This window comes from Mus musculus, chromosome 17 (assembly GCF_000001635.26).
Source record: "Mus musculus strain C57BL/6J chromosome 17, GRCm38.p6 C57BL/6J".
Lineage (NCBI taxonomy): Eukaryota > Metazoa > Chordata > Mammalia > Rodentia > Muridae > Mus > Mus musculus.
Window position 1 is genome coordinate 84437614 of NC_000083.6, and position 19445 is coordinate 84457058.

At 40.6% G+C, this 19445-nt stretch overlaps 1 protein-coding gene across 10 annotated transcripts in view; it reads right to left on the reverse strand.

Moving 5' to 3' along the window:
* Thada (thyroid adenoma associated) overlaps positions 1–19445 on the reverse strand; it is a 276191-nt gene that overhangs the window by 247558 nt on the left and 9188 nt on the right. For 9 of the 10 annotated variants that reach the window (XR_003952120.1, XR_003952121.1, NM_183021.3 and 6 more), the window contains exons 5-14: positions 17406–17554; positions 17259–17291; positions 16996–17044; positions 14096–14283; positions 10332–10426; positions 8892–9112; positions 6205–6896; positions 4048–4199; positions 3326–3481; positions 2382–2504 (exon numbers count right to left, since the gene is read on the reverse strand). Coding sequence is in view for 8 of the 10 variants with exons in the window: in NM_183021.3 (NP_898842.2) it covers positions 2382–2504; positions 3326–3481; positions 4048–4199; positions 6205–6896; positions 8892–9112; positions 10332–10426; positions 14096–14283; positions 16996–17044; positions 17259–17291; positions 17406–17554 (1858 nt within the window). In the remaining 2 variants the exon portion in view is untranslated. Of the gene's footprint in view, positions 1–2381; positions 2505–3325; positions 3482–4047; positions 4200–6204; positions 6938–8891; positions 9113–10331; positions 10427–14095; positions 14284–16995; positions 17045–17258; positions 17292–17405; positions 17555–19445 lie in introns of all 10 variants that reach the window. The other variant, XM_006524278.4, reaches the window with a different exon arrangement.

Consider the following 19445-nt stretch of genomic DNA (forward strand, 5'->3'; position numbering starts at 1 on the left):
CAACTCTGAAGAGTGCTTCCCAAGTGGGCACAAAGCTCTGAGTTCTAGCTCCACTCCATTTCCACCAGACGCCATGCTGCACACCTGTAATCTCAACACTTGGGAGGCAGAAGCAGATGAATCAGAGGTCAAAGTCATCTTATGAGACATACTGCGTTTGAGCTAGCCTGGGCTACATGAGACTTTTTACCCCCTCTTCTCAACAGCAAGTAAAGGGCTACTGCTTTATCATCAGCTCTTCTTCCTCTACTGTAAAAACAGCATAAACTACAGAGAAGAGCTGAAAACTCCAGTGCTGACCATCATGCATCCTGGCACTGCTTTACCCTGAGCAACTGGAAGGCAGCAGAGCCCCAAATGTCAGTCAAGAACACAAGACCCAACATTCATTTTTCTGGTAGATGTGCAACCTTAAGAGATTTGATCTTGTGGCCCTCATGAACCCTAAGAATTTGGTGATGAGTTTATAGTTCTTTGGAGTGTCAAAGGACTAGAATGCCTATCCAAAATGTATCTATTTAACCCGATTTTAGTTATGAAGTAAAACAATGTTCACACTGTCTTTAAGACTTATTCTAACTATACTTGTACTATCATTTGTACTTTTCAATATGGTTCCTTCTCTCAACTATAGTATAACACTAATAAATTAAGAGACCATATTTAGACCATAGGGCCCCCAGTCATGAGCAATATTCCACATACTCACAAGAGCTAAATATTCCTTTGTCAGTTTATATTATCTTTGTTACTGACAGTCTCATGTACCCTAGTCTGGTTCTGAACTTGCTATGTAGCAGAGGGTGGCCTCTATTCCTGACGCTCCTGTTTCTACCTTATAAGCACTGAGACAACAGGCATTCACTTCCACTTCTAGTTTATGTAGCCCACATAGCCACATGTTCAACGCCACACCTCGGCTGGGATTCAACAGATGACGATATGCATAATAAGAAAGCACTCTACCACAGAGGGACTCAGATTAAGTTTCTAAGGCCTAATGTTCAAATAATGCCTATCTAATGGCATGGTTCCATAACTATAACACAGCTCTCAGAAAGCTAGGCTAGAAGAATCCCAGTTTGAGGCCGCCCTGGGCTATATAGTGAGACCTTGTTTCAAAGAAAGGAAAAAGGAAGATCCCTAAGCAAAAACCGAACCACAAGCTTTAATGAAAATGTAGAATCTCAATCCACACAAGGTTTTATGTTCCTAAGGGCGGAGGTGACAGTTCATGAATGCCATGTCACTCCTTTCAGAAAGAAACAAAAGAGATTTCTCCTCAAATTCAGCAATGATCTAAGGGAGGCTAATAAACATCACACTCACTCACACACACTCACTCACACTCACTCACACACACAGGGCAGGGCGCATTAAATACTCTAAACCACTTTTAATGGATCTTAGTGGGTTTTTTTAAATTGTTATCAATTTATTTGTTTACTACGTGTGTTTTCATACATGGGCAGTACATATCACTGTGCCGTGCAATCAGATGCCAATGTTCATGGGTAGGCCGTCACCAGGTGGATTCTAGGCATGGAACTCAAGATGGTAGGCCCAGCAAGCCCCTTTACTTGGTGAGTCAAGTGAAGGCTAAAGAGGGTCTTCTCAGTAAATCCTCAAAATCAAGTTGTTCAGAGTTTTTGTCTGTTTCAGCAATTTTGCCTTATTTGTACGGTTTGGTTGTTTGGGACAGAGCTCACTATGTGGCCCTGGCCACCTATGCAGCAGGAGGCCAGGAGGATGGGGCAAGTGAATGTGTAGCCCTGAGGTCCTGAATTGGATCGGTAACACCCAAAGCCCAGGGTTGGAATGCACACCTGCAATCAGTCCTGGATTAGAGGCGAGAGGATGCTTGGGGCTGGCTGCCAACCACTCTAGCTCAATCAACAAGTTCCAGGTTCAGTGAGAAACCTGTCTCAAAAAATAAGGGGGAAAGTAATCAAGGAAGACACTTCCTGTCAACCTTTGTCCTCCACATGCATACATGTGTACACACACACACACACACACACAGAACTGAAAGTTGTCAATCTGAACCACAGTCCAAGCAGCACTTTGTGCCATTTGAAGAGGTGGAGTTTAGAGACAGCAACTACCCAAATGTCTGAGTAAAAGTAAACTGGCCCACAAGAAGTGAACTACTGAGGTGAGCCCAGTTACGTCATTCTGACACAGTCTTCAAGTATTGCCTTGATACTACAACTCAGGCTACCTCCAGTGGAATGCCCAGACTCAGAAGGAATATATAACTTCCAGCTTGAGAAAAAAGCACAAAGCCACAATTCATCAAGGGCTTTCTGTCTGCTGCCCTCTGGTCCGTACTCACAAGTGTGTGTGTTTTCTGAGGCCTGCATGTCTTGTACATCACCTACCTTATACTGCTGTAAAGTGACAGAAGGCTGCTCTCTGATGGACCCGTTCTCTGAGTCAGGTGTAGATTTTCTCTGTTCCAATTTATAAAGTACCTGTGAACTTTCTTGTATCCTGCAAAACAACTTTTAAGGAGAAAGGACTTTTTGTTTTACTATATATAAGCCACACACACAGTAAACTAAAACATCCGCCTGCAAGGACAATTTAAGGCTAAGACAGAGCCTGGATTTTCAAATATTGAAATCCGCAGTTTCTTTTTCATATAAAATCAACACTTTATAGTTTTACCAAAAACAATGTATTACTGCAACCAGAATTAAACCAGTTTTCCCATTTCCTTTAAATTGGTGTGAACCTGCAAAATGATAGTCAATTTTACACCTTACCAATTCCTCACCATAGATGCACTATGTCTGATTCAGATAAGCTACTCATGAGATTACCATTTCATGGGTGCTTCTTTCCCCCATCACCAACACTTTCTTCACACCACCTACACTCTAAGAACCCCAACGCTGAGCAAGCTGGGGTTGGTGTGACAACTTGGCGAGTTAGGGTGTGCATCACCAAGCCTGACAACCTAAGTCTATTCCCAGGATCTACATGGCAAATGGAGAGAACCAACTCCTGCAAACTGACCTCTAACCTCCATGATTGCACCATGGGATACACACCTGTCCCCTAAATAAATGAATAAAATGTTTAAAATTATATTTTTTAAGAAGTCAGGGTTGATTTTTTTTTTTAACACCCAAATGAAAGAATTCTGTGTGCTGGATTTTAATCCGACAGGTAAACTTGTCTCAGAGCAAAACTCTGAGGCCATGAAGACAGGTGGTAGCCCAATATCACAACTGTTTCACACTCTTCCCAAATCTGGGACCTTTTTAAACAGTAATTTCTAGAGCAATTACTATTTTCCCAAGCTGATGCAAAATTCTACCTTTTTAAGGAGTGAGCAAATCTGCTGGCGCACCCCTGGAGACTGGCTGTTGAGGTTGTAAGTGATAAAAAACTGAACCCACTGCATTTCTTCTGTAGAGACCACTTCTGTACTCCGATTACTTTCACAAAGCAAGCCTAGTGTATCTATCCGCACCTAAAATACATGAAAATACGTTAATTTTTCTAAGAAATTAAGAAGGCTAAAATACTTATAATTCTGTGTAAACTCCATGTTACCCACACATGCCTCAAAAAGGTTGCTCAGTCAATACACCTTGTATCACATCCTGTAAAACTATCTCATTACACGGATAAAACTGAGGCCTCGCAGGTCCACAGGTCAAAGCCTCACTCCCGCAGCTTCTGCTCCACGGCTTTCTTGTCTTCTTGTGCTACCTTGCTGCAGGCCTCCACAGACCACGTTCAGCTCACAGCAGCCAAGCACCATGCACCCTGGTCAGGCTCTCGTAAGCCTTACAGATAGATAAACTAGCTTACCAGGGCACACTCACATGTAGAATGTGTCTCCGAGCTGTAGGTTCTTTGTGTAAGCTGTCTATGCTGCCACCAGACACTGCATAGACTGAGTACAAGGATGGCACATTCTACTGGCTCCTTAACAGGCTCCTGACAGTGCTAGGTTCAACTCAGGGGCCTCTAGCTGGGCTACTAAAGCAATCAGATTATTAGGAACTATGGATGCAACAAAAGTTTCCTTACTTGGCAGTGTTGGTGAATTAAGCCTTGCTTTACCCTTGCACTGCACACAAGGTTCTCCCAGGCCTGAGTTGCAGACTGAAGATGTCCATGAGCTCTAGCTGTTCGGAGACACGCCATCAAAGCTCCCAGAGCTCCTCTGTGATTACAAGACCCTAAAAGGAGAAAAGACTATTCTTGTTCCAAAAGCATAAGAGCAGAGACTATTCCTGTGCTATGCAATGACTATGACGTGTCAACTTTTATGATCCAATTAACATTAAACTTTAAATTCTAACATGAATTAAAGTGCTATTCTAAAATAAAAATGACTGGAGATAATTGCTCATGCCAATAATTCCAAGTAAGCACAATTATCTTACTAATTTAAAGAAATTATAACTTATTCTCTAATACTTTTACTTGAGGTCTTAACATTTACAAAAAAAATCACCATATGTGAATTAGAGAAAAATAAATCAGGTAAAGACAAGTTATAAACAATTTCACAAGAATAGTAGAAACACTGTAATTGTTCAAAGACTATTATTTCCTTTAAAATAAAGACTAAGCCAGGCAATGGTGGCCCATGCCTTTAATGCCAGCACTTGGGAGGCAGAGGCAGGCAGATTTCTAAGTTCGAGGCCAGCCTGGTCTACAGAGTGAGTTCCAGGACAGCCAGAGCTATAGAGAAACCCTGTCTCGAAGGAAAAAAAAAAAAAAAGACTAACCTATAACTCGTTTTTGAGTTGTTCTCATTATAAAGAACACAAATGTGCACTACAGAGACTTGCTGATTTTAGCATAGCATCAGCCGCTAAGGAAGGTGCGGGACGCTGTGGCTCACAGGGACCTTAACAAAGTAAGCACAAGCTAGCATCAGAACGGCTCATATCTCCGAAGCCTCAAGTGGCCGCTCAAAAATGCAAGAATAACTGTTAAAAGACTATTACATAATAGATTGTTTTTGTGTAAAGAAACCAAAATTTCCTCTCAGAGCCAATAGTTCAAAATTTCTTCAATTGCAAGTAAGGGTATATATTTTTTCTTTATCAAAAGGGTAATTTTAATCTATCTATCCATCCATCCATCCATCCATCCACCCATTCATCAATCTATCTAGAGAGTTTCATGCAGTCATGACATGTATGGAACTCACTGTGTATACTAAGCTTGCCTTGAACTGGAAGCAATCATCTGCTTTTGTCTCCCAAGTGCTGGAATTACAGACATGTACTACCACATATGGCCACATATTAATTACAAATCACGATTCCTTTAGCAATCAAGTCTCAGTGGGATGTTTCCCCCAATTCTAAATGACTACATAGTTCGTCTTTAAGTTGTGCTTCCTACTAAACACAAAAATCCATCTGCTTTATTAGGCCTGCCTACAGCATTTTTAATTGCTATCTCAATCACCTGGATAAAAAAATATATATATAAAATACAGACAGCATTCCTCTAGCTTGAGAACAAAAAAATAAATAGATTAAAACCTTATAACTAAGGGGTGGAAAATATAGTTCTTGAGTTAAGAGCACTGGCTACTCTCCAAGAGAGTAGCCCAATATCTACATGGCAGCTCACAACTGCCCGTAACTCCATTCCAACAGATGCAATGGCCTGTTCTGACTCCAAAGGCACTAGGCACACACATGCTGCACATATAGACACACAAGCAAACTACTCATACACATACAAATCAATCTTTTTTTTTTTTTTTTTTTTTTTAAAAAGGTTTATTTATTTTATGTATGTGAGTACACTGTTGCTGTCTTCAGACACACCAGAAGAGGGCATTGGGTTCCATTACAGATGGTTGTGAGCCACCATGTGGTTGCTGGGATTTGAACTCAGGAACTTCAGAAGAGCAGTCAGTGCACTTAACCGCTGAGCCATTTCTCCAGCCCAAATCAATCTTTTTTAAAAAGCAAAACACAAAAGAAAAACTTACAACTGAAATCACTGCTTGGCTTTTTGAAACTACTTCAGCCAAAAACTCCACTCTGCTACTGAAAGTAAAATGTTTCAATCTGAAGTGGCTGTCATTAACAGCTTTCTTTACCACTTATAGAAGGGGAGAGAGGACATATTTAAACTAGAAGATGACAAACATCTGCACAGAGGCTTACATTTAAGTATCCTAAATAGAAATTCATAAAACAAAAACTATCTCACCAGTTCCAGTATCAGTAGATGCCTGAAGAATGTGCACCATGTAGTGCAGGCTCTCGGGGCTGTAATTCAGTATCCGTGGCAGGTAATAATCAATCACATAAGATCTCTGATCCAAGTTTCCTCCACACAGTACAGAAAGGACAGGGAAAACCCAAGTCTCATGCCACTTGTCCATCCAGGTATTGGTGACAGTTTGGGACTTCAAATGGCTCTTATGATTTTTAAACATGGTTTCCAAGAGGTCACTTGCATAAGGTACCAATGACTGGTCTCCCATCACCTCTAGAATTTGAGATGGAATGGTTTTATCTATTGCCAAAATATGTTCAATTCCAAGAGTCTCCACCAAACAGCCAAGGCAAGCGTACTTCCCTTTAATGTGCCATTCCAGCTGCAGAAGACTCTTAGTCAACTCCAGACAGAAGGGGTCAGTGGCCAAATCTGCCCCTTCCATAGTGAGCCGGTGCATTTGCAAGAGATTCCTGAACATGACTTTGGTTTGATGTCTCAGAGCGTCTAACGGGTGCTCCCAGTGTGTGTAGACATACTCCAGAAGTCTCCTAGGTACGCATGAGTCCCCGTTCAGATGACCCTTTAAGCCTGAGGAGCCTGATTCAAGGATCTGTATGGCTGAACTGGTCCAAGATGCCAGGATTCTAGACAGGAACATATCTAATGTGGACTCCTTAATCCTGAAGAAAAGTGGACCATGATGTGTATGGTTAGAAGCTGCCTAGTAAAAGAAAGTAGTATCACGGCTTTTTTTTTTTAAATTAGGTATTTTCTTCATTTACATTTCCAATGTTATCCCAAAAGTCCCCCATACCCTTCCCCCACCCCATCTATGACTTTTAAATACAAAGAATGAACAAAAAATTTAATGACATTTACAACAACAAAAACAAAATTACAAATAAGGCCAAACTGAAAGTGAAATTTCACATGAATATTTTTACTTTATAAAATAAAAAACAAATGAATATAAGGAAACCTTTACAAAATGAGATGTTCATTATCTGTACTGTAATGATGGTTTCATGGGTATGGGGGGCATTCAAGTGAGTGCACATATGCATGCACACAGGACAGGAGAAGATACCTGGCGTCTTCTCTTACAGCTCTGTCTTATTTCCCTCAGACACTGTCTCTTACTGACCTACAAGCTGGCTATTTCAGCTAAGATGGCTGGCCAGCAAGCTCTCAGTATTGACTTGTCTCCACTTAGCAGTTCTGGGGTTACAGGCATGTGTATGGCTGCAGAGCTGAACTCAGGTCCACGCATTTGCACAGCATATGCTCTGTGCCACTGGACCATCCCCCTGGCCTCTCATAGAAATCTTAAAACAATCTGAGGGCCCAGCTGAGAAAGGCTGGAGAACCATGTTTTACTCTTGGGGTAGCTACTGTTTTAGGATGATGAAAATATTTAGAGATAAGGTCTCACTGGGTAATTTAGGCTACACTCCAACTCATCTTGCCGCCTCTGCCTCCCAAGTGTACCATCATGACCATCTAGGAAGATAGGAACATTCTGAGGTTGACTGTGGTGATGGTTGTGCAATCCCATGAACATACAAGAAGACACAAAGTTGTGCCCTTTACATTTGTGAATTTATAGTATGTAAACTGTATCTCCAACTTGTAAAAATTATGTTAGAGCTTTTTTTCTTATCATAATAGTAATGCTTACTGCTATTAAGTTATATTCATGGTCTGACTTTAAAAAACTTACTATAATTTATGTATTATTTATTGCATATGTGCATGTGTGCCAAGGTCAGAAGTAAACTTGCAAGAGTCAGTTCCCTCCTTCTACCATGTAGGTTCAATGACTCAAACTCAGATCTTCAGGCTTGGCGATAAGAACCTTTAACAGCTAAGCCATCTCACCAGACCCTATTTGACATTTTAAATACTTGCTCATCATCCATAATGGCCCAACACCAAAGAAACTCAGCTCTGTGAGACCTGACTACAGCATGCTCAGCTGCGAGCACTTACTGTATAACCTCACTTTATCCATCCAGTAAACTGCACTATGTTTGTATAAAATACACTATATTACTTAGAATTCATGAAACTCATGAAACAGAGTCATGTTTTCTAAAATGGTAGCATGAGTGGAAGATATATTTAGGAGTTAAGCCAACAGACTATGCTTTCAGAGGTCCAAAGTTCAATTCCAACACTGATGCCAGGCAGGTCACAATCACCTGTTAACTCTAGTACGAAGGGACCCACTGCCCTCTTCTGGCCTCCATAGCACTTCATACACATGCCAATACCCACCACACATACGCACATAATGAAATAAAAATAATTTTTTTAATGCTAGCATAAATTGAGTGTGGTAGTGTACACTTGTTATGGGAGAAGAAGCAGGAAGATCAGGAGTTCAAAACCAGCCTTGGTCACAAAGTTCCAAATAACATGGGACTGACCCAAAACAAGCAGAAGAGAAAGCTGGCATAGATACTGATTGTTAGAAATGTTCATTCCACATCAGCCTGCACCAGTAATTTCTGTTCTCATCATCTGCTTTTTCTCACAAGCCTATTTTATTCCCACATATTTTAATTTATGACTTATCCTACCACATTTAACTGAATTAATTTTGTTAGCTTAGTTGTATCCTTCAAATGTCTTATAAGCAAAACAAAATACGAGATAACAAAGCCAAAACTCACTGTGAACTCAAGGTGAACAAAACATGCACTATATCCAAGAGCAAAGCCTCCCCGCTGGGGCCCATGCTCCCATCCTGCCAGTCCAGCATAGCAAGTGTTCCCTGACACAGGAATAAGAGAGTTGAGGCTGGCACATCAGTACAGCAAAGGCTCCTACAGCTATTCATGAGCCACTCAGGGATGCTAGTGCACTCAGCAGACCGGAGAAGCAAGCTGCTGATCTGGAAAACAAGACGTAATTATATACAATATCTCAAATACAAACCTGAATATTCTAGGAAAACTAATGAAACAGCACAAGCACTGAAATTATTATCCTAACTTTAAAGTGAGAACAACTCGCTCTAAGCTCTCCATCGTCTCCCGGCTATGGAAGGAAGAGCAGCATATGAGGCAGAGAGGAAGATGGATGCTCTGAGAAAAAACTCAATTGTATTCAAAGATAATGATTGTGCATGATCTCAGAACACAGACATGTTTAATATAAGTCTGGGCTAAAAGACAGAGTGAGTTTCTAGATAATATACTGAGAGGAGGGGAGACCGTTAGCAGCCATTACAAAGATGTAATTTCCATTATCAAATTCACAGCCGGGCATGGTGGCGCACGCCTTTAATCCCAGCACTCAGGAGGCAGAGGCAGGCGGATTTCTGGGTTCAAGGCTAGCCTGGTCTACAGAGTGAGTTCCAGGACAGCCAGGGCTACACAGAGAAACCCTGTCTCGAAAAACCAAAAAAAAAAAAAAAAGAGAGAGAGAGAAATTGACCCTCATATGCCTCTTGTATTACAAAGAATATGATTAAGTATATTGCAAAGTTTACTCTTTAAAAAAAAACTTTCAGAATATTATTAAAGTGTATTTAATTGGCCCCTCCATAGTTCTAATGTCAGTCATCGCTTACCACACTGACACACAGATCTAAAACCAGCCCTAGAAACACTCAGGAGCAAGTCCCTAACATGCTGGCAGCAGTTAGCTCTGCACAGCTGAATTCCAGGCAGCTCTGCTCAGCCTGTCCTCCCTGCCCTCACTTTACTTTTATATTTAGAAATATCATAAGAGAAAAGACCTATTGTTAAAATCCCAACTATGCTAAATAAATTTTAAAATTCAGCTAATGTGATTTAAAAATTGACGGACAAGTAAAATGGCTTAGTGAGTACAGACATGTCAAATCTAGCAACCCAAGTTTGGTCCTCAGGACCCACATGAAAGAAGGAACAAACTAACAACCACAAGCTTTCCGCTGACCTATGCGCGCGCGCACACACACACACACAAACACAGACACACATACACACACCATGACACACGTGTGCCCATACACACGCCACAAATAAATAACTATAAATTAACAAACAAAATATTTAAATTGTAAAAAGTGATGTCCATCTAAAGTGTCACAGTGAAGGAAAATCCTAAAGAGAAGATGTACTCACCAATCCAGGAAGCTTTTCAGATGGCCGGAACATGGTCTTAATGAAAAGAATAACAGCTAATCCAGATGTACTCTCAACAGTCTGCAGTAGGTCATCTATTGGGGGGTGGAGGGGAGAGCAAACATCACATTTTAAAGGGTCTGGTGCCATACAAAGAGCACGTGATTTGGGATCAGGCAGACCTCACTAGTTCTAGCGTGAACATTTCCCAGGCAACTAAATCTCAGACATATTACTTAACCTCCCAGAAACTCAGCTTTTTTTTTTGGGGGGGGGGGTTAATAACTCATACCTGATAAGCTGTCATAAAGTTTAGAAGAACATGAGGAGAAAGTCTAAGCCCAGTACATATTCTCTATATAGATTCCTTTTTAATACTCTTAACCTTACTATCTACATCTCTGGCACATCTTGTGACACCATCACCTGCCCCTTCCCACCACTGACACCTCTGTACTCCAAAACACAATTTTTCTTAGAGAGCTTTGAAGGTCTATGTGAAAAATGTATACCACATTAATTAGAACCTTGCTGACACAGCATTCAAACTGACCAATTTTGAGTTGCTAATTTTTTTTTTTTACATATTACATTAGCCTCCAGTAATGTGAATTCTTCAACTCAGACAGAGACACTGTAAGTTAAATATCCTCTGTCCTCCATATCTGGGAACAATACTGACTTTTGTCAGCCATATGCTTAGCCAGAAGCAGGATCCTTGCTACCACCATCTTCCTTCCAACTAAAGGCAGCCCTGGAGAGTGTTCAGGCCCCTGGGCCACAGGCACAAATGCCCGGGGTTCTGTTAGCTTTTTCTGATGAAAACACAATTGTCCCATCATCCCACTTGATGCCTGCAGCTGCAATAGATATCTGCCAAACAGGAGGTAGCAAACACATGGATAGACACCAGCATGATATAAATGCTAAAGCAGCATGCAGAGTGGTCCCACACTGAGGGCAGTATTTCTGGATCATCTGCCTCTGAACTTCATGATACAGGAAGAGATGCATCAGCTCAGCTCTCTGTTATTAGCTACACTGTACTACAGCTGAACACTTTCCTATATAAAAAGCTTTAAATTCCTAAGAATGCATTGGTGAAATGCCATCAACCGCTCAGAAAATAAGCTGTCTCTTTAAAACTCTGGGACTGGAGAGATGACTCAGCAGTCAAGAGTACTTGCTCTTACAGAGGACCCAGGTTCACTTCCCAGTATCCCCCAAATGGAGGCTCACAACCATCTATAAACCTGGTTCCGGGGATCTGCTGCCCTATTCTGAGCTCCACAGGCACATAAATTTACATGGTGTACATAAACTCATATAATCACACACAATACACATAAAACTAAAATAAATTTTAAAACAGTTTAAAACTGTGTCTTCTCTGTATTTCACCAAAATCTTTTATTTTTCAGATTATCGAATTCCCCTTTTAAAAGGTAACTATCTCGTTCAAGTTGTCTATAAATTCTGTCTTGATAAAAGTTAACTCCCTAGAGTCTGGGGAGATGGCTCAGCCATGTGCCATCTTAACCCCGGCTGCTCTTGCAGAAGATCTGGGTTTAGTCCCAGAACTTACACTGGATGAGCCACAGCCACTTCCAACTCTAGCCAGACGTCCTCTCTGGCCTCCGCAGGGGCCCATGTGTACTCATATTCAGATACACATACACAGAAGTCAAAAATTCTACTTAAAAAACACCCAAGTAATGCCGGGCATGGTGGCGCACGCCTTTAATCCCAGCACTCAGGAGGCAGAGGCAGGCGGATTTCTGAGTTCGAGGCCAGCCTGGTCTACAGAGTGAGTTCCAGGACAGCCAGGGCTACACAGAGAAACCCTGTCTCGAAAAACAAAAACAGAAAACAAAACAAAACAAAATTTAGTTTCCTTTTAGTTTCCTAAAAGTCCAAGGTAAAAAAAAAAACAGAAATACTAATTAAACAATAAAGCTATGACTTTTCCTAGTCACCAGTATTAAATAAAAAAATTACCCCAGCAAAAGCAGAATAATTCTTAAAAGGAGAATTCTAAACAGGTCCCCATGTTTTGTTTTGGGGTGTGTGTGTTCGCATGCACTACAGTGTGTACATGAAGGTCAAAGGATAACTTATAGGACTCCATTTTCTCCCATCATGTGATGTGTGTGCCAAGGAATCAAGCATCAAACCCAGGTCATCTAACTTGGTGGCAAAGGCTTTACCCACTGAGACATCTTATTCACACAAAGTTTTGTTTTTAGTTTTCTGCTTTTTTCGTTTTTTAATTTTTAAAAATGTTATGTGTGTGAGTGTTTACATCTTGTGTGTGTATCTGCACAGTGTCCAAAAGAGCAGAAGAAGGCATAGGATCCCCTGGGACTGGAGTTGGGTGCTGGGAATTGAACCCAGGTCTTCAGAGGAGCAGCCTGTGCTCTTAGCCACTGAGCATCTCTCCAGCTCCGTGTTGTTGGGTTTTAGTTGCTGCTGTTGTTTTGGCTTTTGCTTTTTGTTCACTTGTTTATTTTTTAATTTTGTTTTTTATTTAAGTTCTTATATACATTACTACACAGAACAGAAGATGAAGAGAAAGGATAATTTAATCTTTTCTGTAATACTTAAATGTTATATAACGACTTTTTGGTTTTTGGTTTTTAAAAAATACTTTATGTATACATATACAGTTAGTAAGTTATAGAAAGTGACCATGCTTGAACTTATCATGAGGAAAAGAGAACTAAGCTTCCCGGCCAGAAGATCTATCCGTGTACCTCATCCCAACCATAACTTCCTATCAGACTCTGAGGAAACACTACTGTGACTTTCACAGACTCTTCAATAGCTTTAGCAAATGAGTAAGTATTACTAGACAGGGCAGCAGCCACAATCATTTTTCCAATGCCTTTTAGGTATCTTACACTATTTCTTCCTTTAATCTGTCTTTATCCCTTTATCTCTAGTGAGGAACTCTGGCCCATCTGACCTGCAGAGTTTTCTTCAACCAGGATATTGTGTTTGTTTATTCCTGGTATGTCCTCTGTCTAACTCAATGCAGTCCTCTGATTTCTGCAAATTGGCAGCTAACCTAGAGATAGCTCCTCTCAAATTCAATCTCTTTGGGGAGATGGCAGGTGGCAGCTACACAAACCTAAGAGATGTGTTTTGTCAGGTTTCCTGTTTCTGTGATTACTGATGCCTAATGCCAACTGCATCGATCATCAGTGTTACAAAAGGTGACAATCTACTGAGTCACTTCATTTTAATTTACTAAATAATCTCATGAAGAGAAATTTCTTTTCAATTAGCTTCATAGTGGTATAGTTCTCACAGACATAAGAGATATAATGAGAAATTAGGCAACCAGGCCCACAATCAACAACTTTGTCATTGTTTGAATATAATACCACTAAGAGTTCAACTCATCTTTCCAAATCTTCCTTAAATCTGGTATCTTCTTCTAAAGAACTTTCTTTATAACCTAAAGGCTGTGGCTTTCCAACACTGAGGTTAGTGGGTTTTCTCCTTTGTACAGAATAAACATGCTGACACATATACAGTCACAAACTGGGCAAAGTTCTTCAACCTCCCTTGCTGGACACATATATTTAAAAGACAAAAATCAAGCAAACAAAGAAGCATTAAAATCATGTACTCCAGGCCCTTTCTCCATTGGCTGACAGAGAAGTACCATATCTAAATTACATGTACGAGCAATTACATGTATGAGCAAACACTGACTGGCATGCAGTTATAAGCATCGTTTTGCACACTGATACACTTACCGTCATTTAAGAACTTGGTGAAGATGCTCAGCAAGCCACACATACTCTGCCAGATGGGTGAGCTGGAGTCATTCCAGAGGCTGCCCTGGGGCCCCTGTACTTTCTGTACCAATGTCATGGCAACTCTAACACCTACCAGCAAGTCACTCATTAACTGTGTTTGAACAATACGATTTCCAGCAAACTTCCTACAAAGAAAAGAGAGGATTTCAGAAGGAAATTCAAATATAATTGTCACCACCTTTGCACCCCCCAAAACCAGCATGGTCCTGCACCCGTCTATTTGGGATTAAAGCAGACATATGTCTCTATCTCCCATTTGTAAAAGCACTCCAGTTACACAGACACTAATTGTAAACTTCTAATCCTCTTACCTGTATAGGCCCTTTTTCCTTACCCACACTAACCTTATTCCCTATTTTAGGGCAAAGATAAGAAATGTTTGAGGGCTGGTGAGATGGCTCAGTGGGTAAGAGCACCCGACTGCTCTTCCGAAGGTCAGGAGTTCAAATCCCAGCAACCACATGGTGGCTCACAACCATCCATAACAAGATCTGACTCCCTCTTCTGGAGTGTCTGAGGACAGCTACAGTGTACTTACATATAATAAATAAATAAATATTTAAAAAAAAAAAAAAAAAAAAAAAAAAAAAAGAAATGTTTGAAAAGGGCTGGAGAAATGACTCAGCAGTTAAGAGCACTGACTGAACTTCCAGAGGTCCTGAGTTCAAATCCCAGCAACCACATGGTGGCTCACAATTCATCCGTAATGAAATCTGACGCCCTCTTCTGGGGTGTCTGAAGACAGCTACAGTGTACTTACATAAAATAAATAAATTAAAAAAAAAAAAGAAAGAAACGTTTGAAAAGACGTGAAGACGTAATGAGACGAGTACAGACGTGAACACATTTTCTGCGCACTCTTTCCCACCTGTCTTCAACACGTTCTCCTAGACTCTGTCCCCAGACATAGGACTAGATCGTTGTCTCCCTAAACCATTTACCTACGTGTCTATGTCTCTCCTCCCTCTCATACCTCACCCCCTTCTCTCTGGTGTGAAGGGTCAACCGGAAGCTTCAGACCCTCTGACAAAGAGACAGAGTCCGAGCCTGCCTCCTCTACGTCAAAGCGCCCCAAGGTTCAGTTCTCAGTTCTCTATCTAATTCTCTCCCTTGATACTGATCTCACATAGCTCTTAAACTTTCAATTATACTCTGTACGTTTACTATTGCCAAAATTTTGGCTCTAACCAGGTCTCTCCCATTACAAACTTGTATTTCTAACTTCCTACTCACTATCTACATTTGGGTATCTAATAGGTATCACAACATATATGAATTTATAAGTGGCTCCAAACCCACACTACCTCCTAGTATCTCTCTCTCTAAAATACTGTAAACTCTCTTGCCGCCTAGCCTCTGTATCCCATCTGTAAGGAAATCTTAGTTCTATCTTCAAAATATATCTGTACCCACACTGTGTCCATGGCAATATCTGACCTGGACCATTCTCATGCCTCCTTTGGGTTACAAGAGCTTCCAACTGGTCTCCCATTCTTTAACCTTGTCCCTCTTGGGCTACTTTCAATAGAGGAGAACAGATTATTAAAACTCAAGCAAGGAAAAAACACTTTGAAACTTCCTCAACACAAACAAAATGAGCAAAGGACCCAGCTATTCCACTCCTAGGTATATAATCCCAGGAGCTGACAGCAGAGCCAAGTATGGGAGGCATACTGGAGCTGAAGCAGGGGAACTGCCACAAGTCTGAGACCAGCATAAAATGCAGTTGAGTTGGAAGCCAACTGAGGCAACAGAGTAAGACCCTCCTTTCAAAAACAAATAAATAAGGGAGAAGAGAAAAAAATAAAACAGAAACTGAAACTCTTGTGCACAGCAATGTTTAAGGCTGCATTATACAGCAGCCAAAAGGTAGAAAAAGCCAAAACATCAGCATATGAATAGACAAAATGTATCATAAATACACAGTGAAATATTTGGCTTTAAAAAGGAATAAAATTCTGCTACACATTACTACATAAAGCAGTCTTGAAAACATTCCAATGAAGTCAGCCTGACCCAAAAGGACAAGCAGGATGAGCATGACAGTACAGAGCGTGACGGTACAGAGCATGATAGTGGTACAGAGCATGACGGTACAGAGCATGATGGTATACACCTGTGATCCCAGCACTCAGGAGGCTAAAGCAAGAAAAATCATGAATTCAGTGCCCACTTGGACTATACAGTGAGACTATATCCTAATCACCCAAATATATATATGTAATAAATATACATATATGTGCAAATAAATAATAAATATTCATATATTATGTAATTTCATTTATATGAAGTATCAATAGTGAACAAATTCAAAGAGACAGAAAGTAGGATGGAAGTTACCAGGGTTAGTGTCATCTCAAGACAGTGAATTAGGAGGGATATACATTTACTTAGAGGCATATAAAATAGACAAGTCAAAAGTCTAGAGATCAACTGACTATTGAGTCTACCAAGGAAGAAGAGCTCTAACTGGAATCCCAAATATGTAGACAGTGGCTGACATCAAAGAATCAGACAACATAAAGCGACAGGAACAGAATAAAGTGCAGGGTTGGACCGAGGTCCATCAGATGAATCAAGAAATCTGAAAAGGAGACAAAGGAGCAGGAGGCCTCAGGTTAAAGTGGGCACACAGCTATTACTTCTACTCCACTGCAGAGCTTCCCTAAACCACTCAGGAGTCCGGGTTTCAAACACAAACAGCATGAACAGATGCGTAAGGAACAAGGTCATAAGATCAATGGTTTAGAAGATACAAAGCCGGAGACCTTTAAGAAAGCTTCCCTGTACAGAAACAATTCCCAGTGTGCACAAGCATGAAAACAAACAGCACTTGCCTGTTTTCTTCCAGGATTTCAATTAAACTCTTCTGCAGAAAATGAAGCACTGAAACAGAGAGATAACAATGACAACCAGAACTCCAACCTGGGACATTTTAAACCATCTACCACAGACGATGTCATGAGAAAGCGGGAACCTGAGGAGCATGCGCTACTTTAGTTAGGGAGAGGCCTCTAATATTGCCAAGCTAAGTAAAGGAGTCAGCTCTAAAATACTCAGAAACACTGTCACCCCTCAGAGCAAAAGGAAAAAGACTCACCATCTTTAAGCAGATTAACCACACTTGCTCTACCTGCAGGTGGGAAAATAACAATGCTAAGGCGCTTTTGCCAAATGAACAATTAAAAGACAGTAATGTAATCACAGGCGTTACCCAGGAAAAGGCACTAAGGAAGTGCTGGCTTACCCAGGTTAAAGTTCTCCATGCAGGAAGATATGTTATCCATTACTTTTCTATAAGAATATAAGTCAGCAGTATCTAATTCTTCTTGAAGATGAAAAGTAAAACTGTGTGTTGCCTGAGTTAGAAAAACCTCAGGTAGGCCATTGAGTGAGCTGCAAAAAAGAACCAAAGGATGCAAAAGCTTACGTCACTGAGTTAAGTGTGGAGGGCGAAACCATACAACTGTTAAATACTGAACGACACCTGCAAAATACAGCAGCCTCAAAATTATTACCTCACAGTTATTGTGGCCTCACATGTCTACTATGACCTCACACAGTTATTATGACCTCACACAATTATGACCTCACAGTTATTAAGACCTCACACAGTTATTATGACCTCACACAATTATGACCTCACAGTTATTAAGACCTCACACAATTATGACCTCACAGTTATTATGACCTCACAGTTATGACCTCAGTTATTATGGCCTCATAGTATAACCTCACAAAGTTATTATGACCTCAGTTATTATGACATCACATACTTACTATGACCTCACACGGTTATTATGATCTCATATTTATTATGACCTCACACCACCACCAGTGAAATTCCCTGGCCTACCATTTCTCACCTGTCTCTCTGGCTCCATTTTGCTATTTCTGACCCCAAGGTTGTTCTCTAAGGAGTAGCCAGACACCATCAGAATGGTTTCACCACATGGTGCTGGCTTTTCCATTTTCCCCTTAGAATGTAAGATTCAAGAAGGAAATTGAACCTGTTTTCTTCATTTAACCCCAGTTCCTAGAAATGTGCTTAAAGCACAATTAAGCACTCAGCAATCATTTTAATATAAAAATTAAACTGATGTCAGACTCGGTCCAGTGATTTAACTGGAAAGAAGCATATTGTATTTGAAAAGTCCACTGCTTTTCCAGAAGAAATAAATCTAAAAACTGGAATATCCTGGAAAAGAAAACTCAGGAGAAAGGTAACTCACTCTGTAATTGGGTCATGTTATCAAATAGTTCATGACAGACTGGGATTGGTTCAAAACACATACACAAGCCTAAAATAGTCAAACCCATGTTACATAAAATACATAACGGTAACACTATTCCAATACGAGGGAACTCCGTGAGCCTGGGATGCAGAGGGAGGCCCTACGTGAAACAGAGAACTAAACTGGATCCCTACCTTACCTAAAACTCAAACCCATTTCTAGATGGATTTTAAAACTGAGCAAAGGAAGTAAGACAAGCAAACAACCTAGAAGTGTGAGTAACGACAGCATAAAGTTTAGAAATCTATGCACTGAGAAGTATCAGCAGAGTCACGGTCTTTTATTTCTATAAAGACAATATGTCATGCACAAAGTGGAACAATAAGAGAATGCATTTGGCACAATGAAAATATGTGTAATAATTTAAAAGGCAATCAAATTCCACACCTTCTAAAATGTTCACCCATGAGTGAGCTGGGGTGGGGTTCAGTGGGAGAGATCCTAACATATAAGATCCCACAGGGAAAAACCCAGTACCAGGAAAAGGCCAGCACTAATGATCTGGGGAAGTCAGTGGTAATGCAGTAGCATTTCCCATCTTCAGATTTTAGAAATATAAAGACTACTATCATCTAGTGCTGGGAAGACACAGGGAACTAAGCTGTGTCACCCACAGATGTGGAAGTGTAAGTAATTAGGGTAGGAGAAGGACAAGACAGGCCGTGAGGCCTAGAAATCCCACTCTAGGAATGGTGACAAATGATGACACAAACTCTGTGTATGACAAAGAATATCCCTATAGCATTGCCAGAATAATAAAATCTAACATCAGATATTCATCAGTGGCAAGGACATTAAATAAACCAATACTATGTATCATGATACACATTTCAACATAGTCCTAAGGTGGAGTATGTGCACAGACATAAATGCAGGCAAAACACTCACACACAAAATAAAAATAGGTGAATAGTTTTTAAAGGGGAGCTCTCCTGATATGGAAATTCCTATTAATTTGTCTGTTTCCTGAGGGGAGCATGTGGGTACCCCAG